At 36.5% G+C, this 25,603-nt stretch overlaps 2 protein-coding genes across 5 annotated transcripts in view; one reads left to right on the forward strand and one right to left on the reverse strand.

Moving 5' to 3' along the window:
- The window catches only part of LOC141435103 (ADAMTS-like protein 4), a 441,311-nt gene that overhangs the window by 238,921 nt on the left and 176,787 nt on the right, over nucleotides 1–25,603 (forward strand). The gene's annotated exons all lie outside the window — the stretch shown is intronic.
- LOC141435113 (papilin-like) overlaps nucleotides 1–25,603 on the reverse strand; it is a 45,644-nt gene that overhangs the window by 1,180 nt on the left and 18,861 nt on the right. Inside the window, exons 1-5 of one of the 4 annotated variants that reach the window (XM_074097683.1) lie at nucleotides 23,402–23,488; nucleotides 17,942–18,137; nucleotides 10,776–10,839; nucleotides 8,531–8,643; nucleotides 1,691–1,814 (exon numbers count right to left, since the gene is read on the reverse strand). In XM_074097683.1, coding sequence (XP_073953784.1) covers nucleotides 1,691–1,814; nucleotides 8,531–8,643; nucleotides 10,776–10,839; nucleotides 17,942–17,973 — 333 coding nt within the window. In that variant the 5' untranslated portion in view covers nucleotides 17,974–18,137; nucleotides 23,402–23,488. Of the gene's footprint in view, nucleotides 1–1,690; nucleotides 1,815–8,530; nucleotides 8,644–10,775; nucleotides 10,840–17,941; nucleotides 18,138–21,164; nucleotides 21,418–23,401; nucleotides 23,489–25,603 lie in introns of those variants that run through there. The other 3 variants (XM_074097684.1, XM_074097681.1, XM_074097682.1) reach the window with 3 other exon arrangements.

Here is a 25,603-nt window from a genome sequence, read left to right on the forward strand (position 1 = left end):
GAATTTAAGCTGTTAGCTGACAGTCACGATGTTAAGTAAAAGCTTCAAATCAAAGAGAAAAACAGACGAATGATAATTATAGCTTAAAAACAAAACCACAGTAAACAAGCTAAGTATAATGTCAATTTCATTTTCATTTATTTTTGGTTTCTTAATTAGGTTTTTTTTTTTTTTAAACACTATTACTAGGGTGTGGCCTGTAATATGAGCAAAAAATTAAAACATACTTGTCAAACTGAACAATATTAGTTCAACGACTTTTAATTTGTTTTATTTTTTTTTTTTATTACACTTTTAAGTATATTCGAAGAAGCAATGTAAAGCAAAATGCTTGATGTTTGTAGCGTGACAGGCGACGTCAGTTGTGTTCTAGGATGGCGTACATTAATAGCAGTTGTGTGAAAAAAGAAAAATTCAAAGATTCCATTATTTTTAAAAGTCGCTGAACTAATGTTGTTCAGCTTGATGAGGACGATCTATGTTTTAATTTTTTACTCGTATTATTGGCCACACCCGGTATAGCCGCCTTGTCCGTTACAATAATTGCTGGCATTATTTTTGGTCTAAGTTGAAAGTTCAAAAATGCATGCTGAAAAAACAAAAGTAAGCATGGGCCAGAATCAAAATCTCTTCAGAAAAAGTATAATTAATAATATTTGTTAAGCCTTTCTTACTTTTTTTTAATCCGTTTATTGTAAAGTATATACTAATAAACTTATTATTCTTATTCTTATTGTAAGAAAAGCATATATCAGGGTGATTGTATTTAAACCAATTTAGTTAGGCACTTGACTATGTCGGTCGGATAATACAAAAATGTTTTCAATATTACATAAAAATAAACCAAGAACGAATTTTGTTTGAATGAGTTAGGTTTAAACTTCAGTCCGACCATTGTGCTATTCAAAAGAAACCAAGCTAATTAAATACCCAAGCTAATTAAATACCTAAAGTGAAACTTCTAATTAGCACCTACTTTGTTTGAAACTTACACCATTTTCCCGCATTACTACTACCACTTACTTATTGTGTGATAAAATCTTGTATTTCTAATTAATGACTGTTACGAATAAACGCCAAAAAGTAGCACGTTAAATTAAACAATACGAATTAATGGTCGTAGTTAAATGGCATTCAAGCATCAAATGGTAGGTCAGGTAACTAAAACGAGAGTAAAATCGAACTAATTACAGATTTTTATTGGAGCCATTGGCAGAGTCGTGAGAACGTGTAGTGTGTACCATGTACTTCTTTTTCTAATTAGCATTGGTAATAAATACAACTATGTACTTAGTACAGTCAATGAGTCTAAGGGGCTGTTTCACCACCCATTGATTAGTCTTAACTGGCGGTTAAATGTGACGCCGTCTCTATTTGTTTTGTTCGAATAGACAGAGACGGCATCACATTTATCCGTCAGTTAAGACTAATCAATGGGTGGTGAAACCGCCCCTTAGCCTATTTTATTTTTTAACTGACGAAAAAAACGGAGGAAGTTCTCAAGTCAACAAGTATATTTGTTTTTTTTTTATATATGACCACGCATAACTTTTTATAGAGTAGTCCGATATTGATAATTCTTTTTTTAATGGAAATCATATACCTTGAGGACGGTCCCATATGAATTTGAAAAAAAAATGTTTTTGAACTGTACCCACTTTTTTGTATATATTATAAATAAGTGTCTCACAGCAGTGTTGCACTCGTGGTATCTCTTAGCGACACCTATGCAGTCCGCGCTGCGTGCGCGCCGGGTCACCCGCACGGTAATCACCGGCGTCGGTAGAGTCGTGTTGGGGACGAAACCGTATGACCTGAAACAACAATAACAAATTATGTGTAACATAATTGAGGCAGTGTAACATACCTTAAGTGATATACTTAATTAAACAATTATTTAACGTTAAAAATTTAAAAAATATTATTCATAATGTCCGTAGACGGCGTAATTACCTAAGTATGATTATTTATTTGCCAATAAAAAATTACAGCATTACAGCTAAAAACTAATGCGCTGTAAAATTCAAATTATACATAAAAGTACATAAAAACACAAAAAGACATTAACATGACCACGGAGAAGCAAAGTAGTTAATGGTGTTAATTCAAAAATGAAATTAAAAAAGTTGAAGTAAACTCCTTGTATGACCCATAAATCCCATTATAATTACACATTTCATAATAATTCAACTGCTCCACAAAAAGTGAAAAATAACAAGCGGTGCCGCAAAGAGCTCATAATGAAATCAACGACGTAACAAATAGCTTTAAATACGTTAATCTAATTTACAACCTATGGTAAAAAATAACTATACCACCTTAACATACTTTTTAAATTTGTAAAGGAGCAGTCCAACAAACTTTAGCAATATGTAATGCTAAGTTCAGATTAAAAAAATATTACAATATAAAAAATATGTCAAAAATTATAATAATTTTGGAATAATTATAGAGTCAAAATACCTACATAATGTTGCTGGTCAATTGGGTTGGCCAACAGAAGACGTCACAGAAAAATGATATGACATGATGATAACATCTCACAAAAAAATGATTTGTGTAAATGAAGTAACAAATTAATTCTATTCCGCAGGATTATTTTTCCTTCAAAAGCTAAATAAATTTGCTTATTCTTAGGTGGTTTGTTTATCTGGCATTAATTTTAACTGCTGAGTCACTTTGCACTAGAAAATCTGCCTTCAATCTACTACATAAACCCATAAATATTCATGATCACGAAGCCTTAAGTTATTACGCTTGTTCTCTGTTCTGTCATTTAATTTTATGACTACGAACTGGTGATGTTCTTCCTTCGTAAACAAATTGAAATCAAGGAAGTAGTTAGCATTTATTCAAAATTATCGAAACATATTTTAATAAAGATTATAAATTTTAAATGCTTCTTTTTATATAGACTGAATATTTTCGTCAGGCAACCCGGAGTGCTTGAGTACTTCAGGAACTGAAAATTGTTAGGAACAAGTTCATTTTGCGCGATTCCAATAGTTCATCGATCTTTTAGTTCAGTACTGTTCGTACATACGATGTGGATTTACTAACGCGGTTCGACCGACGATGCGATGCGAGCGGGACAATTAGCGAAACATTTAGTTCTAGTACTTACAATAAAACCTAAGTCCGAATCAGCAAAAATCGAATATTTTATGCGACGTAATTGCAACAAGACAAGTTGCCACCTTTACTATAGTTCATCTCGTTCCTTTTCTTAGGTAGGTATATACCGAAACACGAGTGTTCACTGAACTAAAGGAACTAAAGGACTGAACTAGTTCAGTTGACTGAATGAACTCAAAATCAAAGTCCAAGACTCACCTTGTAGACCACCTAGGAATAAGCCTGCGTTAGTTAGGTTTGTATTTGAATGAAACATCTCGCAGTTAGTGTTGTCAAAGATTGTCTAAGATTATGTTCTTTGACAATCTTGTCGTTAATGACGTCAAGTAAAAAATTTAGAGTACCTACCCTATGGAAATATGACAGCGCCACATCACTGGTTCGCTAAGCCTGATGCCTTATTATTTAAAGATACTCGTTCAATACCATGTTCAATAACATGTCACCTATTGTAAAGCTTAACGAGCCTCAAATCTCCATGTTACATCAAAATTCCTGGAACAGGATCAGAGCCATAACTCATCTGTGGTTATTACCCAGCTAATTTTAATGTATGCTCTGCCCAGACATCTTCAATGACAAATGGTGTCTATCCTAATTTGTCTCAAACGTTATACGGCACGCTATCAGCAGGACCTCGTAATGGTAATTTGAAAGAATTTATGTCGTAGATTTCTGTCGTGTCTAATTGTGGGATGTTTACGTTCTATGATTGAGAATATGAGAGTTTTAATTAAGAATGGGAATATTTGTCAATTTGGTTTGTAGAATGTCACGTCGCGATTTTGCTGTTTATTCATGGCGAAATTTGTTTAGGATTGCTTTTGGACTGTTTTATAGATTAAGTAGCCTGCATCAGCACGTGTAAACTATAAGTCGGACAAATTAATTATAATTCGATATTTCAATAAATTATGTACCATGGAAATCCCCATGAAATTTTCTCGTGGACCTCATTTACGTTGCACAAAAAACGGTCAAGAGGATTAGTAATTGAGATTTCGAGATTTTACTTGCATCCATCCCAACCCCGTGGGAATATCGGAATAAAGTAGCGTATTCTCAAGATCTAGCGTCTACATAGTATCAAAAATCACTGGAAGATTAGTAAACACACGCAAACTAACTTTCGTATCTGTACCTATCTTATGTTAGTAAGATGACAATTTACCCTTTTTTATTTTTATTAGCCATTTTCTATGTCCCACTGCTGGGCAAAGGCCTCTCCCTCGGATTTCCAACTTCCCCTGTCGGCAGCTAAGTTTTGCCAGTCGTTTCTGAATGCGTCCAAAGTATACAAAGTATTTAATTCCGATGTACATTTTAAAGCAGAGCCTTTAAACCTACAACCGAGTGCCGTATCCGCCAAAGTTTCTTAAATTGGAATCGTTTTTCATATTAGGATTTCACTATTTTGACAGATAACCCCTTTTCTTAAATAATGGTCTGTTTATTATCTCCCGTCAGGATGGCACCTTGTTAACATCAGACATCAGTCCTGGTGACCGCACTCTCTAATGAAGAGTGAAGGCATTTTGATTACCTACTTATCATACTAACAGGACCTCGTATCGTAGGTATTAATCCTGTGGAAGGACGTCAAAGTTATCTCCTAACGGGACTTATATTAATGATGATTTAAGACCATATAGTAATTAGGAGTTATTTTGTATGGATAATAAATAAGGATTAGTCTGTTTTGTTTGGCTCGTGATTAGTTCCAGGGCGTGATGAGACAAATGAATAACATAGGAGACTGACTGACGAAGTGTAGGTTTTCTTACAACTACATCATCACAATCGTCAGCCGGAAGAATGTCCTGTTCACCACCACTTTAGACACACAGTGACCGATAACTTGCTATTTGTATGTATACGCCGGTTGCCCGCAACTCGCGCAATATTGTCGGTTCACCTAGCGGAAGACCTGTCAACGCTGCGTGTTTCAATTCATGGTCGCCACTCGAGAACCTTTCTTCCCCAACGATCATCAGACTATGTTATATCTGTTATTCAAGCCATGTGGCCTGCATATTGTCACTTCAACTTTCGCATTTTTCAAGTATTCAGCACAGAACCTTATAGTGAATGTGAATGTATCCGAAAATCTAACTTATCTACCTAAGCGTCTTAACCTCGAACATACTTATCAGAAACATCACAAAACCGACTACAAGACCCTTGAAAATATTTTTCTAGGTACGTACTAGCTCGAATATTTTCAAGGGTTTTGTAGTCGGTTCCATTTTTTGTTATTATTTTTTATTTTTTTGGAGTCGGTTTTACTTTTTTGTTAATTTTTTTCTTTATTTCTCACTTTTTAGTGATCCGTAGCCAAAGTACATCTTACAACGATTCCATTAAGCCCAAACACGACTTCGTTACGTTGTTTTATAACAGAGCTCCGTTGCCTACCTTCTGGCTTCAGCATCAGATCAGTTCGAAAGAATCATTAACTTAAAGCTTCTTCTTAGTCGCTTATCTAGGTATATTAATCATGATCGTTTATAGGCGAGCGAGCATTACTTAGCTTTGATGAGTTCCATTGGTCATATACGGTCTTCTTCATCAGGTCCAGGTTACCAAATGATACTTTCTGCATGTAAATGCTCATTTTAATGCTAAAAATGCCTATAAAATTTGCCTATAACTCCATTATCAGATCTTGACTTGGTCGACAGGACTCCACCACCTTGGTGAGGGGCCACCAAAAAAAGATGAACGGTCCACAATTGACTGAGTAATCGGTGAACATACATAAAACAAAACAAAAAAATACAAACATTGGAACATAGAACCTCCTCCTTTTTTGAAGTCGGTTAAAAAAATGAATACGGTAGAAGATGAACGCGGCTGCATCGCCAAGAAGTCACACTTTTTCCTTTTTTTATTGCATAAAACCTAAAACTATTTACATCTAAATCAACTATTGATTGCCCCTGTCTGTGTAGGTACTTTCCTATAAGTATTATCTGTGAGAGCAACCAGCAAATTTACGACTGCACTTTAACAAGCGGTAGGTAAATTATTCCTCTGCAGTCACACCGACGGTTAACACGTACCTACAAATTTTACCCACAAACTAATACACCTGTGAATAAATTCCAAGATAGATATTTAGAGTAAAACAATCCAAACAACAATACATTGCGAAGTTTGAATGATTCATCGTACCATAGCAATGCCGATAAGCCCGCAATCTATTGCTACATGAACGAAAATCTGGCTTTAGTTGTGGCGCCTTTGCGAGCGGTAAGGTTAAATTTGTGGCACGATAATCATTTGCTCATTAGGGCCCATCGACTGTGATGCACGTCAATCATGGCCCCAATCAATGCACAATAACAGCTTGTTACAAACTTAGCGCTACGGGGTTTCCATTACCTTCGTTTAGCGGATAAAAGCGGCGGGTCGCGAAGGCATGTTTAACCTGTGAACTCTGAGAGTGCATTTAGAGTATACGATTTTAGTTCAGAGAGTTTTTTGCTAAAATCGATGGCGGCTTTCATGGACTCGTTTACTAAGTTCTCTTTCAAAATTATTAATTTATGAGAAAAAAAATAAGTTTGTTAAACTTAAAAGTGCGTTTTTTTTCTTAATGGTTGCTTTCGCATGCGTAAAAAATCTCGGAAGTGGTTCAGACTTTAGCAAAAAAACTGTTGCAAGTATGAAGATTTTACAAATTTAGAAGTACCTAATGGTCGATCGAAAACGTAATAATGGAGTATTGGTAGTAAACAGTTGACTGCAAAGATATCAATGCGGCCAAAGTTACAAAAGTATGTAACCTTGTATAAAATAGTATAAACCCCTATTACATGTTTTAAGATGGCCGTATCGATCACTTTGTAGTTGACTGTACAAACCCAAGTCTGACACGCACTCGCCAAGTTTTTTTTTATTTTCAACATGCGTTCGAACAGCGAGTAATTTAATTTTAATACAATTATCTGACGGTGTAAAGAGGCTTTTATAAGCGAATTACCGCAATGGGCTTGTAAACGGGCGATGTTTACAATTTTTGCTTTTATGTTCGACACTTACATCGCTCACGAGGAAATTAACTGACGTCCAGCCTTGTTGGGGAATTATAGTACCTTGTCATTTTAATTCGTCGGCGAAATGTTAAAGAGCCAGAGAGAGCGCGCACAAGTTGGCTCTACGACATTTTTGTTCGCGTTTTGTTTGCTCTAGTTCACGCATTTAAATGACTACCTGGGGGACCGAGCTCCACTCGGGCTAAAACTCGGTAACCAGCGTTTTCCCAGAGACCAAGCTAGATCGATTTTTCATACACACGGCTCATCAACACGGCTTTTCAAAATGTTTGCTATAACTAATCAACTTGCATTAAATTAACTCCTATTTTAATCAAGAATTAAAGATACGTTTAGGGTCGTTACTCAATACACAGATACAGTTCAGTACAATTATGGCCTACGCAAAATTTTAATTTAAGGTTCCGTACTGTTATAAGAAAGTAATTTTCCAAAATTCCCATTTGATAGGGTTTTCTTTTAGTAGGTGAATTTGTAGATACCTATCCAAACGAATATGTGTATTTTTAGCTCAAGGTGACTAAGCTTATGCGATTATGGAGCAACTTCTTCCCACGTATCGTCACGACGTGAAAGTAAAAGAAAAACTATAGTCATCACGACTGTTGCTTCTCACGAAAAATTTCCGAATTTGGATCAATAGGGCAACGTACAACGTAAAAATGTAACAATTTCACAGAGGTGCAGTAAAAACTTCGCATTGCACACTGTGCTACAGGGACCGTGCACAATAACAGCGCTAGATAGCGGTGGCAACTATGGGAATTATACGCATTATAAGCGCATTATGTTGTCACCACAGTCAAGCGAGAACTAAGTAAATATCGTAATAATTTCAATGAAATTTCATGTTAATTATATATACTACGTATATGGTATTAAACAATTCTATACGATGGTGGTATTGCCAATTCATCATGTCAGCCGAAAAACGTCCACAGCTGGACATAGGCCTCCCCCAAGGCTCTCCACTCAGACCTATCTTGTGCTTTCCGCATCCAATGCGATCCCGCGATCTTAACCAGGTCGTCGCTCCAATATTAGTATTACCAATATTATAGTATAGTAGGTACCTATAGTGCAGTATAGTATAGTATAGTATTGCCAATTACACTAACTTTTTTTTTCATTTAACAGTCAGACATGGCGAAACTACAAGGGTTCCGTTTTTGCCCTTTTGGCTACGGAACCCTAAAAAAAACTTTGTTGTTGGGTTTCGTGCCATTACCCCCGAATTTATTCTTGCTATAATAGAGTCAGATATCAAGTTAAGAATTTGGATGTTCTTACTTTCGGAAATCTGTGGAATTTATACTCAGACATTTATTGTTAGTTACCTTGGCAAGCACTCCCGTTCCTGTACTGCGACACCGCCGCCGCAGCTGCGCGAGCAAGCGCTCCAACTGCCCCACGCGCTCCATGCGTACGCGCCGCTTAGCTCCTCAGACACCTACAATACAATACAATACAATACAAATATTCTTTATTGATCACCAAAAGCAGTACAGAGACATTACAAAAATAGAAAAATTCAGGTAGACAATAGGCGGTCTTATCGCTAAAAAGCGGTCTCTTCCAGACAACCAATTTCTGAGAAATTAATAAATGGGTAAGGCTCACGAGCGTTTTGCCCGCCCGTTTTAGTGTGTTATGAATATTGATGCATACGAACGATGGCCCGTTTTACTAATATAAGGATGAATACTTCACTTAAAAAGAGAAACTACTTCTATCAGAAGTTGACGCAAATAGTTATCGTATGTATCAATATTCATGACACACTGGAACGGGCGGGAAAAACGCTCGTGAGCCATACCCAAATATGAACAGACTAATGTAGTTGGCAGAGATAACAGACAGGACAAACGTAGAATTAATAGACAATAAATATACCAAAATATAATATAAATTATATAAATAAACAAACACATCAAATATAATACCTATAAACTATTATATACTTAATACAAAATATTTAAAGGCCGCATGTGGGAAAAGGAATTTAAAAAGGAAGTTAAAGAAACAATATAAACAAAAAACAAAAAGAATAGCGAAGGATCAAAAACTGGGAATTAAGTAAGTGACAGATAGTGAGCCTTTAGGAGGTCTTTAAAAATGGGAAGGGATTTCGCTTGCCTTAACGCCAAAGGAAGAGAATTCCAAAGACGAATGGCAGTCATAGTAAAGGTGTTATGATAGAATTTGGAGGAAGAAGGAGGAACGGTAAGAAGAAAATTTTGTGCAGAGCGAATAGAGGACAAGAACTTAAAACGCTCTCTTGATGATAAAGAGGAGTTGCAGGATTGAAGAGTATGCTGTATAAAAGAGAAAGAATGTGAGTATTACGGGGAAAACCGATGGGGAGCCACTTGAGATGGGTGCGATAGGAAACGTGGTCATATTTCCGCAAACCGAATATGAACCGAATACAGACATTTTGGATTCGCTCAAGCTTATTCAATTGCTCCTCTGTAAGATCTAAATAGGAACCGTCGGCGTAATCTAAAATAGGAAGAAGGAGAGAATTAGCCAACGCAATCTTGGTAGCGAGCGGGAGAAAGTTGCGAAGCCGTCGCAGAGACCCCACAGCCGCAAACATCTTCCTGCTAACCTCACTAGCTACAATGTATACAAGGCGCGTTAAATGGCAACAGGTAATGCCCTCATCATCATCATCAGCGTATATATATTCAGAGATTAGAGTACCTAACTCTGGAACTACAAAAACATACAGTGGAGCCGAAGAACTTAGGGTCACCGATAAGCTCGAAGAAGATGTAAGTAAAAGGTAGCAATGGGTAGCTCATATCGCTCAATGAGCAGATTAAGGCTGCGTTTCCACCAATGATGTGCGAGGATGTGTTGCGAGAAATGTGTTTTTTTATGACCCAATATAAACGCTTTATTTAGGAGCAAGGCTAGGTAAATGAAGCGGTTCTATTGGTCCTTGCATGTGTTCATCCTCGCGCATCTCTGGTGGAAACGGAACTTTACAACCGTTTGGGGAAATAATAGGTTCTCTTCTAGGCTCGAACTGGAAGACGCGTTGGCAGACCTCCCACTAGGTGGAGTGACATCGCGAGAGTTGCCGGCAAGTTGTCCATATGCGTCCCACTGAATTACAGGGCTTGGAACGTGGTACCCACGCGGGCCTTTGTGAATCAGGAACTTCACACCATGGAAAATTTGCTATTTGTACAGGTTTCCTCATAATGTTTTCCTTCACCGAAGAATTCATGGAAAACTTCTGTATCCGAAATCTTTGTTAAAAACACAACAATATAACATTTGACATTTTTAATTCATATAAACGAATATAATTTTTATTGTAGTTGGGCTATCTTTACATAATTATAACAGAGTTACAGGGGCTAAAAATTCAAAATCAGGCAGGGCGCCATACATATTGCATAGAAAAAACGGTCTAAAACAGATAGAAAGAAAGAGATAAATAGATTTCTTAAACGTCACTTTAAATTCGATTTCCAACCGTATATTTTTCCTTCGCTAAATATTGACTATATAATTATTAATAGTATGGAAAATTCAGAAGTTGTCAAATTACCGTATTGCTATTTGTACCTGTGCTGTGGTTGTTGTGTTCGTCGCTGATGTACACATCACAAACTGAATGATTGCAGCCACCCTGAAATTAGAACAGTACAGTTAAAAGTTATAAGGTAAAAAGGAAAAGGTATATACAGAATAAGTGATTTCTGGGAGATAAGATACCAAGCCCTCTGAGAGGCCTGTACTCGGCAGTCGAACGAAAGCCTATATAGGCTGGGATGATGATCTAAAGATAAATAGTGTTAAGTTTGATATCCCTATCCTCTTAACGCAACAACGATATATTAGTCCGTACAAAAATGGAAAAAACACATTCAAAGAGCTCCAACAATACTTCACGAGACTCCATCGCTCCCTTTATCTACTTGATATTCATCGCATCTACTTGCACCATATACAGAGTAAAGACTTTGCCTTCCTTCAGCGTAAATCCAATTAGTACAATTGACATGTTTATCTTTTAGTAAAGGAAAGCAATCGCCAACCGCTAATTACCTTGGTTTATTTTCTATCGCTTCTTTGTTTGTGCGCCTGTTGATGCGTGGATTCTAACTGCGATGTGAAAAGCTACACATTTTAAGGGCTATAAACTTGGTATAGACAGGAAGTTATGTAATCTTGCGCAAGGTGGAACAGTGGAAGCTGAATGTTCTGTCTTACTGGTTTTATGACAGATGCCGTATTGTCTTAAGCCGCAGTCACCTTTATGTGTCGTATTGTGTCGTGACGCATCAGAACGGTATCAGTTTCATACATGGTTGCGTTCACTTATCTGATGCCGTGTGTTGTATACGGCTTGTGTTGTGTCGCATCAAAACTATAGAGAAAGAGAGACAGAGCATCACAACACGACACGACAGATAAATGTGAATGCGGCTTAACTCGCGGGCGTTCGCGATCACATTCACTTCTTTCTACCGTCGTCTCCCTTTGACGAAAGAAAGGATGAAAGCAATAGTGATTCCAAGTGTATTAGACAATAAGAGGCCAGGGCCTTTATTGTTTCACCACTTATTTCTATCACACGGTATACCGTATAAGACGAGGGTAGAAAGATGTGGTGAATGTGATTGCACGTCAGAGCGTTAGACAATACGGCCTGTCAACTTATACAGTGGTACAAACATGGGAGCAACTCGGCTGTGACAGACGGATAGACAAAACAGACATACAAGTGATCCTATATGGGTTCCGTTTCTTTTTCGAGGTAGGTACGGAACCCCTAAAAATTATAGCGAAATCATCTCCAAAACTAAACGATAATCGCGAAGCTGCAGGCAATAAATAAAATATTCTCATAGGACAGACGAGAGTGAAGTGATTTTAACATAAAAATAACGGCTATCGCCACTTTATAAACCACTTAAGACGTTCATTAGAGCGTTCCTCAGTCGTTTGATCGTTTTAATGTGCGATGCAGTAGTGGATGCAGGCGCTTGTCGAAAATGTAACGTGGTTGACGTCTAATGGAGATGTTGGATTGCGCAACGTGAGAGCTGCGTGGGCGCAGGGTTGGTCTTGCGCGGCTTAAGTTGCAACTAAGATCAAAAAATAAAGCGTGTCTTTTAATGAAAAACAAAGTAAGTAAAAATTAAAGTCAGCTTATTTACAAATTTTGTGCCGAAGAATTTTTGACTTCTAGACATTTTTTGAAACATTACACTGCAAGAATTTTTGCAGAAACTTTATTCATAAGTGACAAAATAAATATATTTAAAAACTAAAATTTTAAAGTGTTGTGAAAATTTAGTCTACTTTAACAAGGGAGGACTTAAACAGTAACTTTTATTAAAATCAGGTCAACGATCATAATTCCATTCACATTTTATGTTTTCTGATACTTGTTTACTACCTACTGTTTTAAAGCCTGGTATGAATTCACTATAAATATTATTTATAATTTTATATTAGTATTCGGTTCCAGAAACAAAATTCACGTCTTTCAAACGTATTTCTGTAACCTTAATTTTCGAACAAGAACACGTACCTAACTTAAGAAAAAAAAACATTAGTGATTTAGTACGTACTAAAGAAAAACAATTTACACAAACTTTCAAACAGTTTACAGCCAAGACATCGATACAAAGACACACGAAAAATTACTACCCTATTTTTTGATGTCACTTAATAATTAAAACCCACCATGTTCAACCCTATAATCTGTGGCCAAATCGGGAAAGTAAAGTAAATCAAGACAAGATGAGTCCGTGTCATAGCTAATACAGGCTAGCACCCACGAGTTATCCGTTAACTGATTGTTAACAAACCCGCCTCTCCTTGTTTAAGCGACCTAGACGCTGTTACATGCAGTCTAAGTGGTTGTTGTTAGCTTATTACTTGCTGGGCGCTTGGGCAGACAAATTGTCGGTGCGTATGGGAGGTTACGGGTGTGCTAGCAGCCACCTTTGAGTTTGTAGTAGACAGTCAAATGGGTACCATAAACCACTGGTGTACGTCGTAGGACCGCGGCGTTACTCTTAAAAGAAGTTAGACGGCAGACTCGCTCATTTTTATTCGCACTTGCTACTCTCACTTGAAGTCTTCGATGGTCTTTTTTTTTGTCACATGTCAAACATTCGCCCTTTTCTGGACAGAAGAGATTTTTGGGAAATTTTAAAATTATCAAATTTAATTCGATCAGTATTTCCCGGTATACACGGGACATATTATATAATACAGTATTTGACAAGTCCTTAATTTACCACATCCTATATATTATGACGTGGTCCTCGACTGTTAGCCTGTTGAAAAGCTTCAGAGTCACACAACGAGCTATGGAAAGAGCTTGGAAATTATTTGCGCAATAGAATCTGAAAATTTGCCGAAGAACTAAAGTCACCGACAGTTCGAAGAATTCACAAGTTGAAGTGACAATGGGCGGGCGACAGCATGATACAACGAAGAACAGATAACCCTGAGGGAGAAATCTTCTCGAGTAACGATACAAATCGGATGGTAAGGCATTGACAAGCCTCCCACTAGGTGGACTAACGACATTACGAGAATTGCAGGTAACTTTACTGGTGGATGCAAGTGGCGAGTTGTCTGATGATTGCAATTATAACACACCGTGTCGTCTAGTTAACGAAAACTTGGTTTCAGTATACCAATACAAATTCAGCCTATACCTACTTATGATTCATTAAAGTATCAATACGTCGATAACTAAATATGGAAGGGAATCTTGACGGATTGACTACTTATTTAAAAATAACTTGTTAACAAAATCATACGACTCAATAGGTTCAATTAGCTAAGCACGGTTTAAAATTATACAGTTAACTCTATTACTGATCAATTTACGGTTATTATTACTTACATATTAGCATCGATATTAACCACGTGTGTGCTAAACTTGAAGTGTTGACTAAACTCTTTTCTAATGTTCATGCCTGTAATTGTTAACAATTTGGAATTACCATTATACTGTATAGATTCAGGCGTCACTACTTGGTGGAGGAGCTAGACAGATATTCCATTTATTTTACTACCATTATATACAGGTAATTATTAAATAGTTGAGTTTTGATATACATAGATGAAGACTATTCAAATACCAAGTCGATGGGTCCTGTGTATAAGGGCCAAAGTGTTTTTTTCAATTTTGAGTTTTGTGCGTTATAGGTATCTATAAACTATATATATTTAGATAGTGGATTAAAAAACCATTGCTTTGTATTTAATTATTTTTCGAGTTATCATTGGAGTAGAATGGATGAACTAGATGCAATTTTAACGTAAAAGGGCGTAACGTACGTTTGATACTTTTACACGGTAAATCCCGGGCGGTTTTTTTATCTGTGGGCATAACTGCCATTTAGGTACTTGTACGTTAAGCCGAATGCTGCTGTCCGATGCTACATCGTAATGTGATTGTATTACTTTTTTTTATTTCTCCAGGTATCTTGGATAACGTATTTTTAACCAAAGATTTTAAAATTGAACGAGTATATGAGCCAAAGTACCATATAGACCTTTTTACTGTCTTTTTGAACACAAGTTTATTTCCCGTAAATTCACGTATACGGGCGTATGTATAATTATTTTTAATGGAAAAAACAATTATTTAAATTTATTCGTTGTGGTTGAAGAACAGAGTACTAAAGCTGTGCCAAATTTTAGAAGTCTCGGATACACCATCTCTGAGTTACAACAGTTCTTGACTTTGAAAGCCTGTCCTGTAAAGTAAGGATTTTACACTTAAGCCCTTATACGTAGGACCCATCAGTACTTAAATAACATGAACTTTGCAAAATCAATAAGTATTTCAAACCAGAGTGTCAGTTAGTTGATCAAAGGAGTTTATTTTCACCAGGACATCGTACCCTGAATCTTGCTCTTGACCCCATTTTTTTGATCCCGAGTCAGCGCGTGCGTTCGTCATGAATGGACCGTATAATTTTTGTTTACTTTTATACTTCATTCAGTTGGTGTGAGAATAGCATGCTGGTTGCGGTACATTGCCGTCAATAGTCGATCATTTAATAAACCCATAGCCGCGCGGTCCCGCAATGTATCGAGACGAGGACGATATTCTCTACTATGTTTGACTGTGGCTTTACTCTCGAAGGAGTCTCAAGTAGCAACAGAAAAAAGCATCACCGTTTGAGTTCAAAAGATAATATTTATCATGGACAAATCTTAAATGTTTCTGTAGCGGGCACTGCATCAAATTAGTAAGTGGGTGCTTTGTTTACTTCATTACGCTGTATTAAGCCGAAGACGCATTTCATTGACATGATTCTTAGAGTAAACAGTGTTTTAGAAATTTGTTTTTTTTTTTGGTTAAAATTTGAGTATGGGCCCGTTATTTTACGTTACTGTGCTGTCTTGTGCTATGTTTGAATAGGTATGTACTTAAACACCAAAGCACAAAATTCTACTAATAGTACCTACTATGTACAGATCTATGTTTTTGTCAGTCTTTCACGTCAAAATGGCCACATAGATTTAAATGAAATTTTAATCAAGTTTGTAAGTTGGATCTCAGGAGTAACACCTATATAGGCTAGTTTTTTATTCCAATATTCCCAAGGCATTGGGATGTACCTACGCATGTAACGTCTCGTAACCGGTTTTCTTTTTACTCTAGATTTAATTTAATTTTAAGCAACCTCTAGGTATTAATTTAAGTATTTAAGTTTTATTGAACTTAATAGTTTTAGTACATTTTAGTTCATTAGTTTTATAGTCTAATAGTTATTGCATTATTTTGGTAAAATTATTTTCATTAATATGCCATGGGAATTTTGTTAAATCCCAGAAATTCAACTCAACTGCAAGATCGGCTTATTATGAATAGTACTGTCTTGCATTTTAGTTTGTACATAAAAAACTGCGTAATTTGTCAAAATGTTGATTTGATCATGATTATTAGTGGCCGTATTGTCTAACGCTCTGACGTTCGCGATCGCATTCACAATCACTTTCTACTCTCTTGCATCTTATGCCGTGTGACGGAAAGAAGTGGTGAAAACTATTGTGATTAAGAGTGTGTTAGGCCATAGGGACTTAGGTAGTTCTTAGTTATTATCCCTCAATAGGAAAAAAGGCTCGCAGAAGAGTGATGATTTGCACCTAAACACCGTTTCGATCTAAACATAATGTTTTCCACGATTTATTTTACGTGTAATCTAAACAAAGATATTGGCACCGTAAATACCATTAATCCCAAATTGCGTCCGAAAATACGTTTTAGCATATGGTGAAAGTTCGTGCAAGTTCAAAACTGTTTATAATAACTGATGTTTAGGCGCATTTTTTCTTCCTGTTTAAAATAGCGCTACCAACAGGCGTTTGTGTCTACCTGCGAACCGTTAAAATGAGATAGTGCCGGCATGCGCTCAGGTCGTAAAATTCAGGCGCTGATTTATTACATACTAGCTTTTACCCGCGGGTTCGCGCGTGAACTATTATGTCCGGCGATTGAGAAATTTTGCGACATGGGGTCACTGACATATTAACGTGTTCACGGTTGGCTTTTCATTCGAACTCTCCTTGATAACCGGGCCAATCAACTTTTTTACCAACACTAATCTGTCCGCGACATTTTTCAAACAATTGCAGATTTTTGTAAGTAAAAATGTTTTTTCTGAAATTTAATAGATGGTGTACATGAATACATGCCATCCTACGTAAATTTAAGCTATTAAACCGTGAAATATCTTGTTGGAAGTACGATTTTTTGGTAACGCCAGAGACAATTTTGGTAACGCAGGAGATGCCCAAAGTGTCGGTAAAATAGTTGATTGGCTCAACCATGGATTCTTTCGAAACATGTCGCGTATTCCTCGATTATTAATACGTGTGCTTATTTAAATAAATAGTGGGACTAGTTTTGGCTCGCCACTTCGTCTGTGCTAAAATCATAGAAACAATAGACAGTTAATCCGCGCTCAGACAGGGCTATGCTATGCACATACCTACAAAATACACGAAATAAAATAATAGCATGTGACATCTAGAAATGGCTTTAACAATCTCAACGCAACCGTTTTGTATAACAACAGTTGCTGAGCTGAGCTGACCTAAGATTACGTTTATCGATCTTTTGGTTTGAATTGATCGAGTTTCCAGGATAAAAATGATCTTATATCCTTCTCAGAGTAATAGTCTATCAGCATGCGGAAGTTCATTATAAAACCGAGCTGCTGTTTACACCTGATCTTCACAAACAGACTTACAAATTTTCACGCTTGTTGTTTACCACGAGCTTTGCGGTGAAGGAAAACATCGTGAGGAAACCTGCACAAACCTGCGAAGAAGTTCAATGGTGCGTGTGAAGTTCCCAATCCGCGTGGGCCTATGGCCCAAGCCCTCTTGTTCTGAGAGGAGGCCTGTGCCCAGCAGTGAGACGTATATAGGCTGGGATGAATGGTTGTAAGTAGGATTGAGCTATTGTTGCGTGGAAAATGCTTTCACTGAACCTAGATAGTTAGTTGCTAAGCTATTTATGAGGCGTTAAACAAAAGTTAGGATCAGAGGTATAGGCGATAGACTTATGAGGTGTGCAGAATTTTACAGATTATAAAACGGATGAAAGAGTAAGTAAACATTTCCATTTTTTTGTACATACGAGCATTATACGTCAAAAATATCAGTTAGTATCGACAGTTATATAGATCGTAGCTTCGTTACTAGCTTGCTACATTTTTCACGTTAAAATGAAATTTACATACCAAAGGAACTTTACACGCGTAGCTCTTTCCATTTTTGGACGTCACATGTATCCAGAGCACTTGTTGTCCATTATGTCGCGATCAAAGGATCTGCGCGAGAGTGGATTCATACCCGCGCATGCTCACGTCACTCCGCGGATCATTGTGACGTACAATCAAATATGCTGCGAGAACTTGCTGATGCTGTGTTCATGTCCTGTAACAAAATAAACAAAAAAATCATCATCATCATCAGTATATGTCAGTCTACTGCTGGAAATAGGCCTCCCTAAATGAGCGCCATTGCACCCTGTCTTCGGCGAAACGGATCCAGCTTCTACCAGCCTTTCACAGATCATCACTCCACCTGACCCGAGGGCGTCCTACACTACGTTTGAGACGAAAACTTGAGACAAAACGTTGGTCTCCATAATATCTGCTCCTTCTGGAGACTGAAAATTATATCTGATGCGAATAATTAAGAAATATGTATGCGCAATTGTATGCTACTAGGTTTCGTATTAACTTATTCGTATACTGAATTTTAAACTAACTGCAAATGCATTGGCTTGTTTTGCCGCGCTCTTCATTTGTTTTTGAAATTAGTCCAGAAATGTCATCATGGCAATACTGGTACAGTTTCCAAAGCTACCTGACAGATAAGGCTATAAACACGGAACAAACAGTATGTGAGAAATACTGACTCACATAGAGAAACTAGGGCGAGCAGTTAAATTAACAATGCCCATGTAATTCGATTTGGTACGTCTAAAAGAAATTAGACTGATATCAATTTCTATAAGAGTTCGAGTCTGTAGTATTTATGAATAAATGGTTACGACTAACACTCGCATTTATTCTCATTTTAGAATAAAGTACTTTAGGATGCAGTAAAAATGAACTGTAAGAAGAACAGCCCAATGTACTATGTGGAGTCACCATGAGATATATCGTAGCGGGCGAGGTATATCATAGCAGCCTTATCGAAACTTTATATTGAATATTTGCTACGTAAGCTTGCTTAACCTACCTACGGAACCCTACACTCCGCGTTCCCAAATACATACTTGGCCGTTTTTATAAGCTTATCATCTTGTTCTCACACTTCTTGATTATAAATAGAAGAGTAAATATCCCGCGTTACCAAATGATTACAACACTGCACTGTGTCAGTGTGTTAAGTGTTATCAACGCTGATTACAAATAAAACTTTATGCAACTATGTAATCAGTGATTGCAGAGACAATAGAAATTTTAATATTAGGTTAAAAAACTTCCGAGTCAGCCATTTTTTTTTAAGAAATTTGCCACATGTAATTAATAATTTCCAATTCCTAAATAGAAACTAATATGCAGGCTAAAAAAGTTTTTGAAAAAAAAAATTTTTTTTGAATATTTTCCTTTTCACTGTAACGTTATTCAAATAGGTACCTATTTCAACATTTTCCATATGGCAACGTGTACTTAATTTAAGACAAAAATCCGTAAAATGTGAACTTTTGTGATCAATATTAGGTTTTACAAATGACATGGATTTCACTTAAAATATTTGGATTTTGTTTGATAACGGACATACCTCGAACCTAAATTTAGTTCATCAGAATACATTTTATTTTATTAAATACTAAATACTATTAAATTACTCTATTTTAATTAATACACTGAGTAAATTAGTTACCAGTAATACTACACCATAGCGAATGAGTGTAACACTTGAGTTGCGTCTACATTAGTATAGTAAATAAAGCGAGCATGTAAAATAGGTCGCGATACCTATAGCGGCTTCGCTTTCAACAGTACTATTATTACGTGGACATTATAACTCAACATCTTCATCATCTAGGTTGGCAACGCATCTGCAATCTCCCTGGTGTTGCGAGTGTCTATGGGTAGTGGTGATCTCTTACCATCAGGAGACCCACTTGCTCGTTTGCTATCCAGTCTAATAAAAAAATCTTGGCCTATACTCGTCCCACTGAAGGGCACAGGCCTCCTCTTTGAATGAGAGGGCTTGGGCCGTAGTTCCCGCGCGGGCCCAGAGCGGATTGGGAATTTCACACACACCATTAAATTTCTTCGCCGGGGTGTGCAGGTTTCCACAAGACGTTTTCCTTCACCGTAGCTTGTGGTATATTTCAAATGTTATTTCGCACATAAATAAAAAAGCCGTGTGGCCTAGTGGTTTGAATCGCCACGACCAAACTCGCACTCTGAGAGTGCAATTAGAACCACTTTGCCATCGTGAGGTGCACAAACCTGCGAAGCAATTAAAAATACTGTGGGAACTAAAAGTGTGCCCATCGTATATGGCATATGAAATAAAAAAAACAGATGGGCTTGAACCCACGACCCTCGACTTGAGAGGCAATAGATCCAACCACGAGGTCACCACGGAAGTTATGTAACTATATATTGCAACTAACTTTATAACAGAAAAAAGGTCTAACGGTAAAACTAGCAAAAAATGTAATGCACAGTGAATGAAAATGTTATAACTAACAGTAGGTAAGAATAAGAGAGTATCGCATAGGAAGAATAACAATCGCCTTTGACAAAATGCCTCATGAGTGATAACTAAAACCGAAGAAACGGAAGGTTTTTAAAACAATCAAAATGTGAAATTGTGTCTGCATCGGATAGTCTGCTATTTTTGCACCTATTCTTACGTACTTACTTCAAATTGTACTTACTAAAACCATGGACTTCTCAAGAAAAAATAAATACCAAATTAATTTAAATCTAACCTAACATTTTCTAAGTCGCCCAGTTTCAAATAGAGAAAAGTTATTAGACGATCATTCGAACAAAATTGCATTTAGACAAAAAAATACGATAGATATTTATTGTTAGTTTACCTACTTATAATTTAGTTACCTATATCTCATTGAGGTCGCTTTCAATAGTTTTGACCGGCATATAATAAGGAGAATATGAGTAACATTGTCAATTTAGAAATTCGGAGGACATTGTTAAAGAAACCCTGAACTACACCTATCATACAGGCCCACTTTGGCATCAAATTCTTACTTTTAATTCGAATATTTTGCATAATATTTATTGAATAAATATGCAATGTTACTTTTTGCGAAAGTAAGTAACTATCACCTCTACATAACTATAATATGAAACGTCAGTTTCTGACTGTGCGTATATTTCTGCGTTACACTTTAAGAATTACCAAGCGTAAAACTCGTATTGAACACTCAACTTGTTAAATTTATGGGTGCGAATTTTGAAAACTTACCTAAACAATGTAAATTTACAAGTGATCCTCGATATGCAATTGAAACAACGTGAAAGTAAAATAAATAAACAACTATTTCAAACCTAATAAGTTGTCATTCACAAATCACGTGAAGCTTAAATTAAAGTAAACAAAATTAATGTATTAAATTTCCCGCCGGTAAAAACTAGCATCTTTTTTAAACAAATCCAAATTCAAAATTCGATTTTGCCGCGTACCGCAAAGGGCATGCGCACCCGTATGCCCGTGTATGTTGCCTTTAGCAGACTGGACGCATCCATGCCTTCTAACGTGGAATGTACCAAGCAGGTTATAATTAATAATGCCAGGAAACTAGAGCTGGCTGGTTAGGCTTAGGTATCGCCTGCTCATTCAACAATAAATAAAATTATTAGGCGGATATTTGAACGAATTCCAAGTGTGAAGCTATTTACTCTTCTATTAGTTAGGTCGTTGGTCCAGTATTGGCAGTAATTTTTTTATTACCAATAAAAAACTATGTAGCGAATGATCAAACATCGATTTTATTGCAGTACATCATTTATCATTTAATGTTTTGGGACATCGACTTTAGTAACAATCAAAATTTGCTTGGAATATATTACAAGGTACTAATTTAGACACAATAGTAAAAAAAGTAGATTTATTGACTACTTTGCCACAAAGTTGTCGCATTTATAGAAGCTGAATGAAAAGGTACTTAATTAAATAAATTAATTGTCTATAAGCTTAAACATTCCTCGTACCCACAAAAAGCTCAAACAGAAGCATCCAAAATACGTATTTAACAGCTAAGGTTAAAACAATTAAAGTTAAAAGGGAAACCATGTGACCCTCTAAATAAATAGCGGGCAATTAATTACGCATCTTTTTATTTTTATTGTTCACGTCACTGTCATCATTCGGGCACCTTGGTAACATGGGCGTCTTAATAAACATTCTTTAGATACTTGTATTAAAGGAGAGTTTTGCTGGCCACTTGTAGCTTCCTGGTCTTTAAAAAAAAATACATAAAATAATGGCTGGGTGATGCCACTGAGATGCCGCAAAAAGAAAAAAATATGAATATAATTGTTATTCGCGCTTTTAATTTTATTATAAATGACGAACCGATTTCATTATTTTTTTTTCTGTTGATCGGGTCAATGATTTTCACAGTCAGTTAATGTTTCTCGTTTTATTAAAAAAAAAACTAAAAGTTAATAAAATTATTCAATCTAAAAAAGCAAATAAATTTAAATCAGGATGTCATCTTGAATTTAAAGTGGGATCGCAGAAATATACGTAAATACCTACTGAAAAGGGTTGAGACTGCGATAAACTAGTCACCAAATAAATTATCTAGTCAGCGCATATCAAAGACATAGTTTGTATGAAATGTTTAATACATTAACATGAAGATTAACTAATCTTCAATGAATGTGGCAAATGTTCATGCGCAGTAATAATCTAAGTTCGCGGAAGTGCGCTCTGGCTCTGAAGAATTCTATGGTCAACATAAATAGGAATTCTATATTCCTTACTTTTGTCACCACTAGGTACTTATTTAAAAGTCACTGTTAACTCACAGCATCAATATTTTAACAAGCTTTTATAAAGTCTTACCTTAAAAAGGCAGGTTATTGACAACTTTTCTTTGCTATTTTTATTTCATTTGAAATATAAACTCAATTTGCTTAGCTCTTTGCTTAGTTTGGGACTAGGTCGATTGGTGTCAAGTGTCCCATGATATTTATTTATTTAATTTGTAAAGTTACTTCTAACAATTATATTAATATTTCGATAACACAGTGTTTTTTTTTTAGATTGCCTATACATTATTTTTGCCCTCGACTGTATGGAACCCTCCTCGATGTGCGAGTCTGTGGGGCTACGAAATTCTAAAATCGAAGTTCGTATCGTACCGTTCCTCTGCACTCTCGTATTAAATAACATAATATTAAGCGTCAGCGGGACGGTACGATACGAACTTCGATTTTCAAATTTCGTATAACCCGCCTGATTCGTACTTGGCCGTTTTTTTAAAAGCGGCTTCTCTTTAACACATTCCATCAATTTCCAATATATCAAGCACCTTAAACGTATCGCTAGGGTGGTCTAGGGCACACTTTTCATTACCACACATTACAGTCGTTAACGTACCCGATAACATTTTATTGTCCTCAAGTGCACAATGTCCTATTTCTTGCTCGATTAAAGAAATAAATAGACCACAAATTATGGGCGATTCCACTTACAAACAGTATCTCGAGGAGTTTGTCGACAAAGCGTGTCCTGTGATTTAGATTGAAAAGTCCTTTTAGATAAAAAGAAATGGCTGCGGCACGTTCAATTGTAATGGGAAATCTATTTGGAACAATGAGTTACTTCAAGATGCGGTACAGATCTATATTAAAAGTATACCGAAGCTCCTTATATACGAGGGATTCCAATTTTTTTTTACCTAGTGATGGACGGTAATGGACCACTTCCAGATAGACTTTATTTCTTTCAAATCTTATTAATAGTCATTGAATCTTTATAATAGACTTGTACCTAAAACAGTGTTGAAAAAATGGCCTTAGATCACGCGTTACATTTTGCAACTAGATTCTGGTATTTTTGATTACAATGCATTTTAAATAAACTAATACATTTAAGGCCATTAAACGCCGCAAGGTACCCAAGTAAAAACTTGCCGCTTGGTATTTTTTTAGGAAGTAAAGGAATCATTTGTTTATAAATTTAAAAAATGTCTTATAAAAGATAAAATATTTCCTTTAAGCTATTTGACGTCGAGTTTATGTAAAAAACAAGTAGTAAAATATTAGTGTATGGAAAGCTTTAGTTAAGTTAAATTAAAATTGGATTTAAAGTTCTATTTTTTTATGCGCTTTAAAAATCTTCCGATAACTCTATAACAGTCGTATCTTACAATTTCTTCGTACCTAAGTATAGTCAAACATTTTGTCATGGTCCACTATGAAACCTTTTCACAACAAACGTGCTTATAACTCTGAACCGAAGCATTGCCATAATACTTTAAAACTAACTGTGTAAAGGTGCTATCGTAGCTCTTTGTACATGACAAAAGCCGACATTTTTATGCAACATTCTTCCAACAAAAGCGACATGTGATGATGGGCTGTAACCATTTACACAAACACACAGAATTAGAGGTATGAGTGCAACTTAGGGTCCAATTAGCGACGTTAGCGAGGCCATTGATCTTTGACCCCATCGATACACTGACCTACATGCTGACAGCTTTCAAAATGCACGGGCAAAAGGGAGCTTGTTGGTACGTTTTTTACCACAAATCAGACTTCGTGCGACTGGGAAATTACAAAACAGTGTCTCACGTACGGATGCATTCGTTGGTAATGATTTGGCAAGGCAAAGTCAAATAAAAGTACTTGGCTTTTTGCTCATAACTTAAATATGTCACAGTAAGAACGTTTTCAGATTATCCGATCCGATATCGGTATCGGACGCCGATTGCTGAGGCCTTTCATACATTTTACCTGCCCCGATATCGGTATCGGCGTCCGATACCGATATCGGATCGGATAATCTGAAAACGCTCTAATGGTAAACAAAATTGTAAGTTCTCCGGATAAGTCGGTCAAGTACGCGCGGTCCACCCTTATGTTACCAGCATACGTAAAAATCGCATAAAGCGTTTGCGCCCGTCCTTTATTATCCGGACAGCTGAGGAGTAGAATTCCCTACCTGCATCTGTGCTCCCTGATTGCTACAATCAGGTTATCTTCAAATCTGGGCTGAATGGGCATTCATTAGGCAAGTATGCCCCCTTTTAGTCCACATCGCTTAACATCTGGCGTAATTGTGGATAAACGCAAGCCTGTCTCTGTTTATAAAAAGTACAATTTAGGGCTGTGTAAGGCCGTACTGAAACAACTTACAAAACCCTAAGCCTACATCTTCAGCCTTATCTGCACTTATTATCAGGTGAGATAGAGGTTAATCGCTGGTCAGCTTTCAATAAAAAAGTGAAGGTGTAAAATTACAACACCGATTGCCAAAACCTTACAACACAGTAACGGAATTCTGGGATGTGAAAAGTTTCGAATGTATACCTCTAGACTCTAAGCGAACCTATGACCATAGTGTCTAACTTACTGAGATTCGCGATCGCAAATACAATCCCTTTTTATCCTCGTCTAACCCGTCTCTGAAAACGATTGTGAATTCCAAGTATAGGTACAATAGACAATAAGGCCTGTGGGTCTAAGGATTAATCGTTAATCATGTTAGGCAGATAATTATAAAAAGAGAGTTGGCAAAACACGATTCCGCTATATAATATACATGTATATGGCAATATATAGTATGACGTCACATATTTACCCACTCGATTGACTATTAATTTATTTCAAAACCAACTAAAATTTTGCATTTAGTTGAGACCCTGTACCTAAAGTACGAAAAATATGTTA

The sequence above is a fragment of the Choristoneura fumiferana genome, chromosome 14, assembly GCF_025370935.1.
Source record: "Choristoneura fumiferana chromosome 14, NRCan_CFum_1, whole genome shotgun sequence".
Lineage (NCBI taxonomy): Eukaryota > Metazoa > Arthropoda > Insecta > Lepidoptera > Tortricidae > Choristoneura > Choristoneura fumiferana.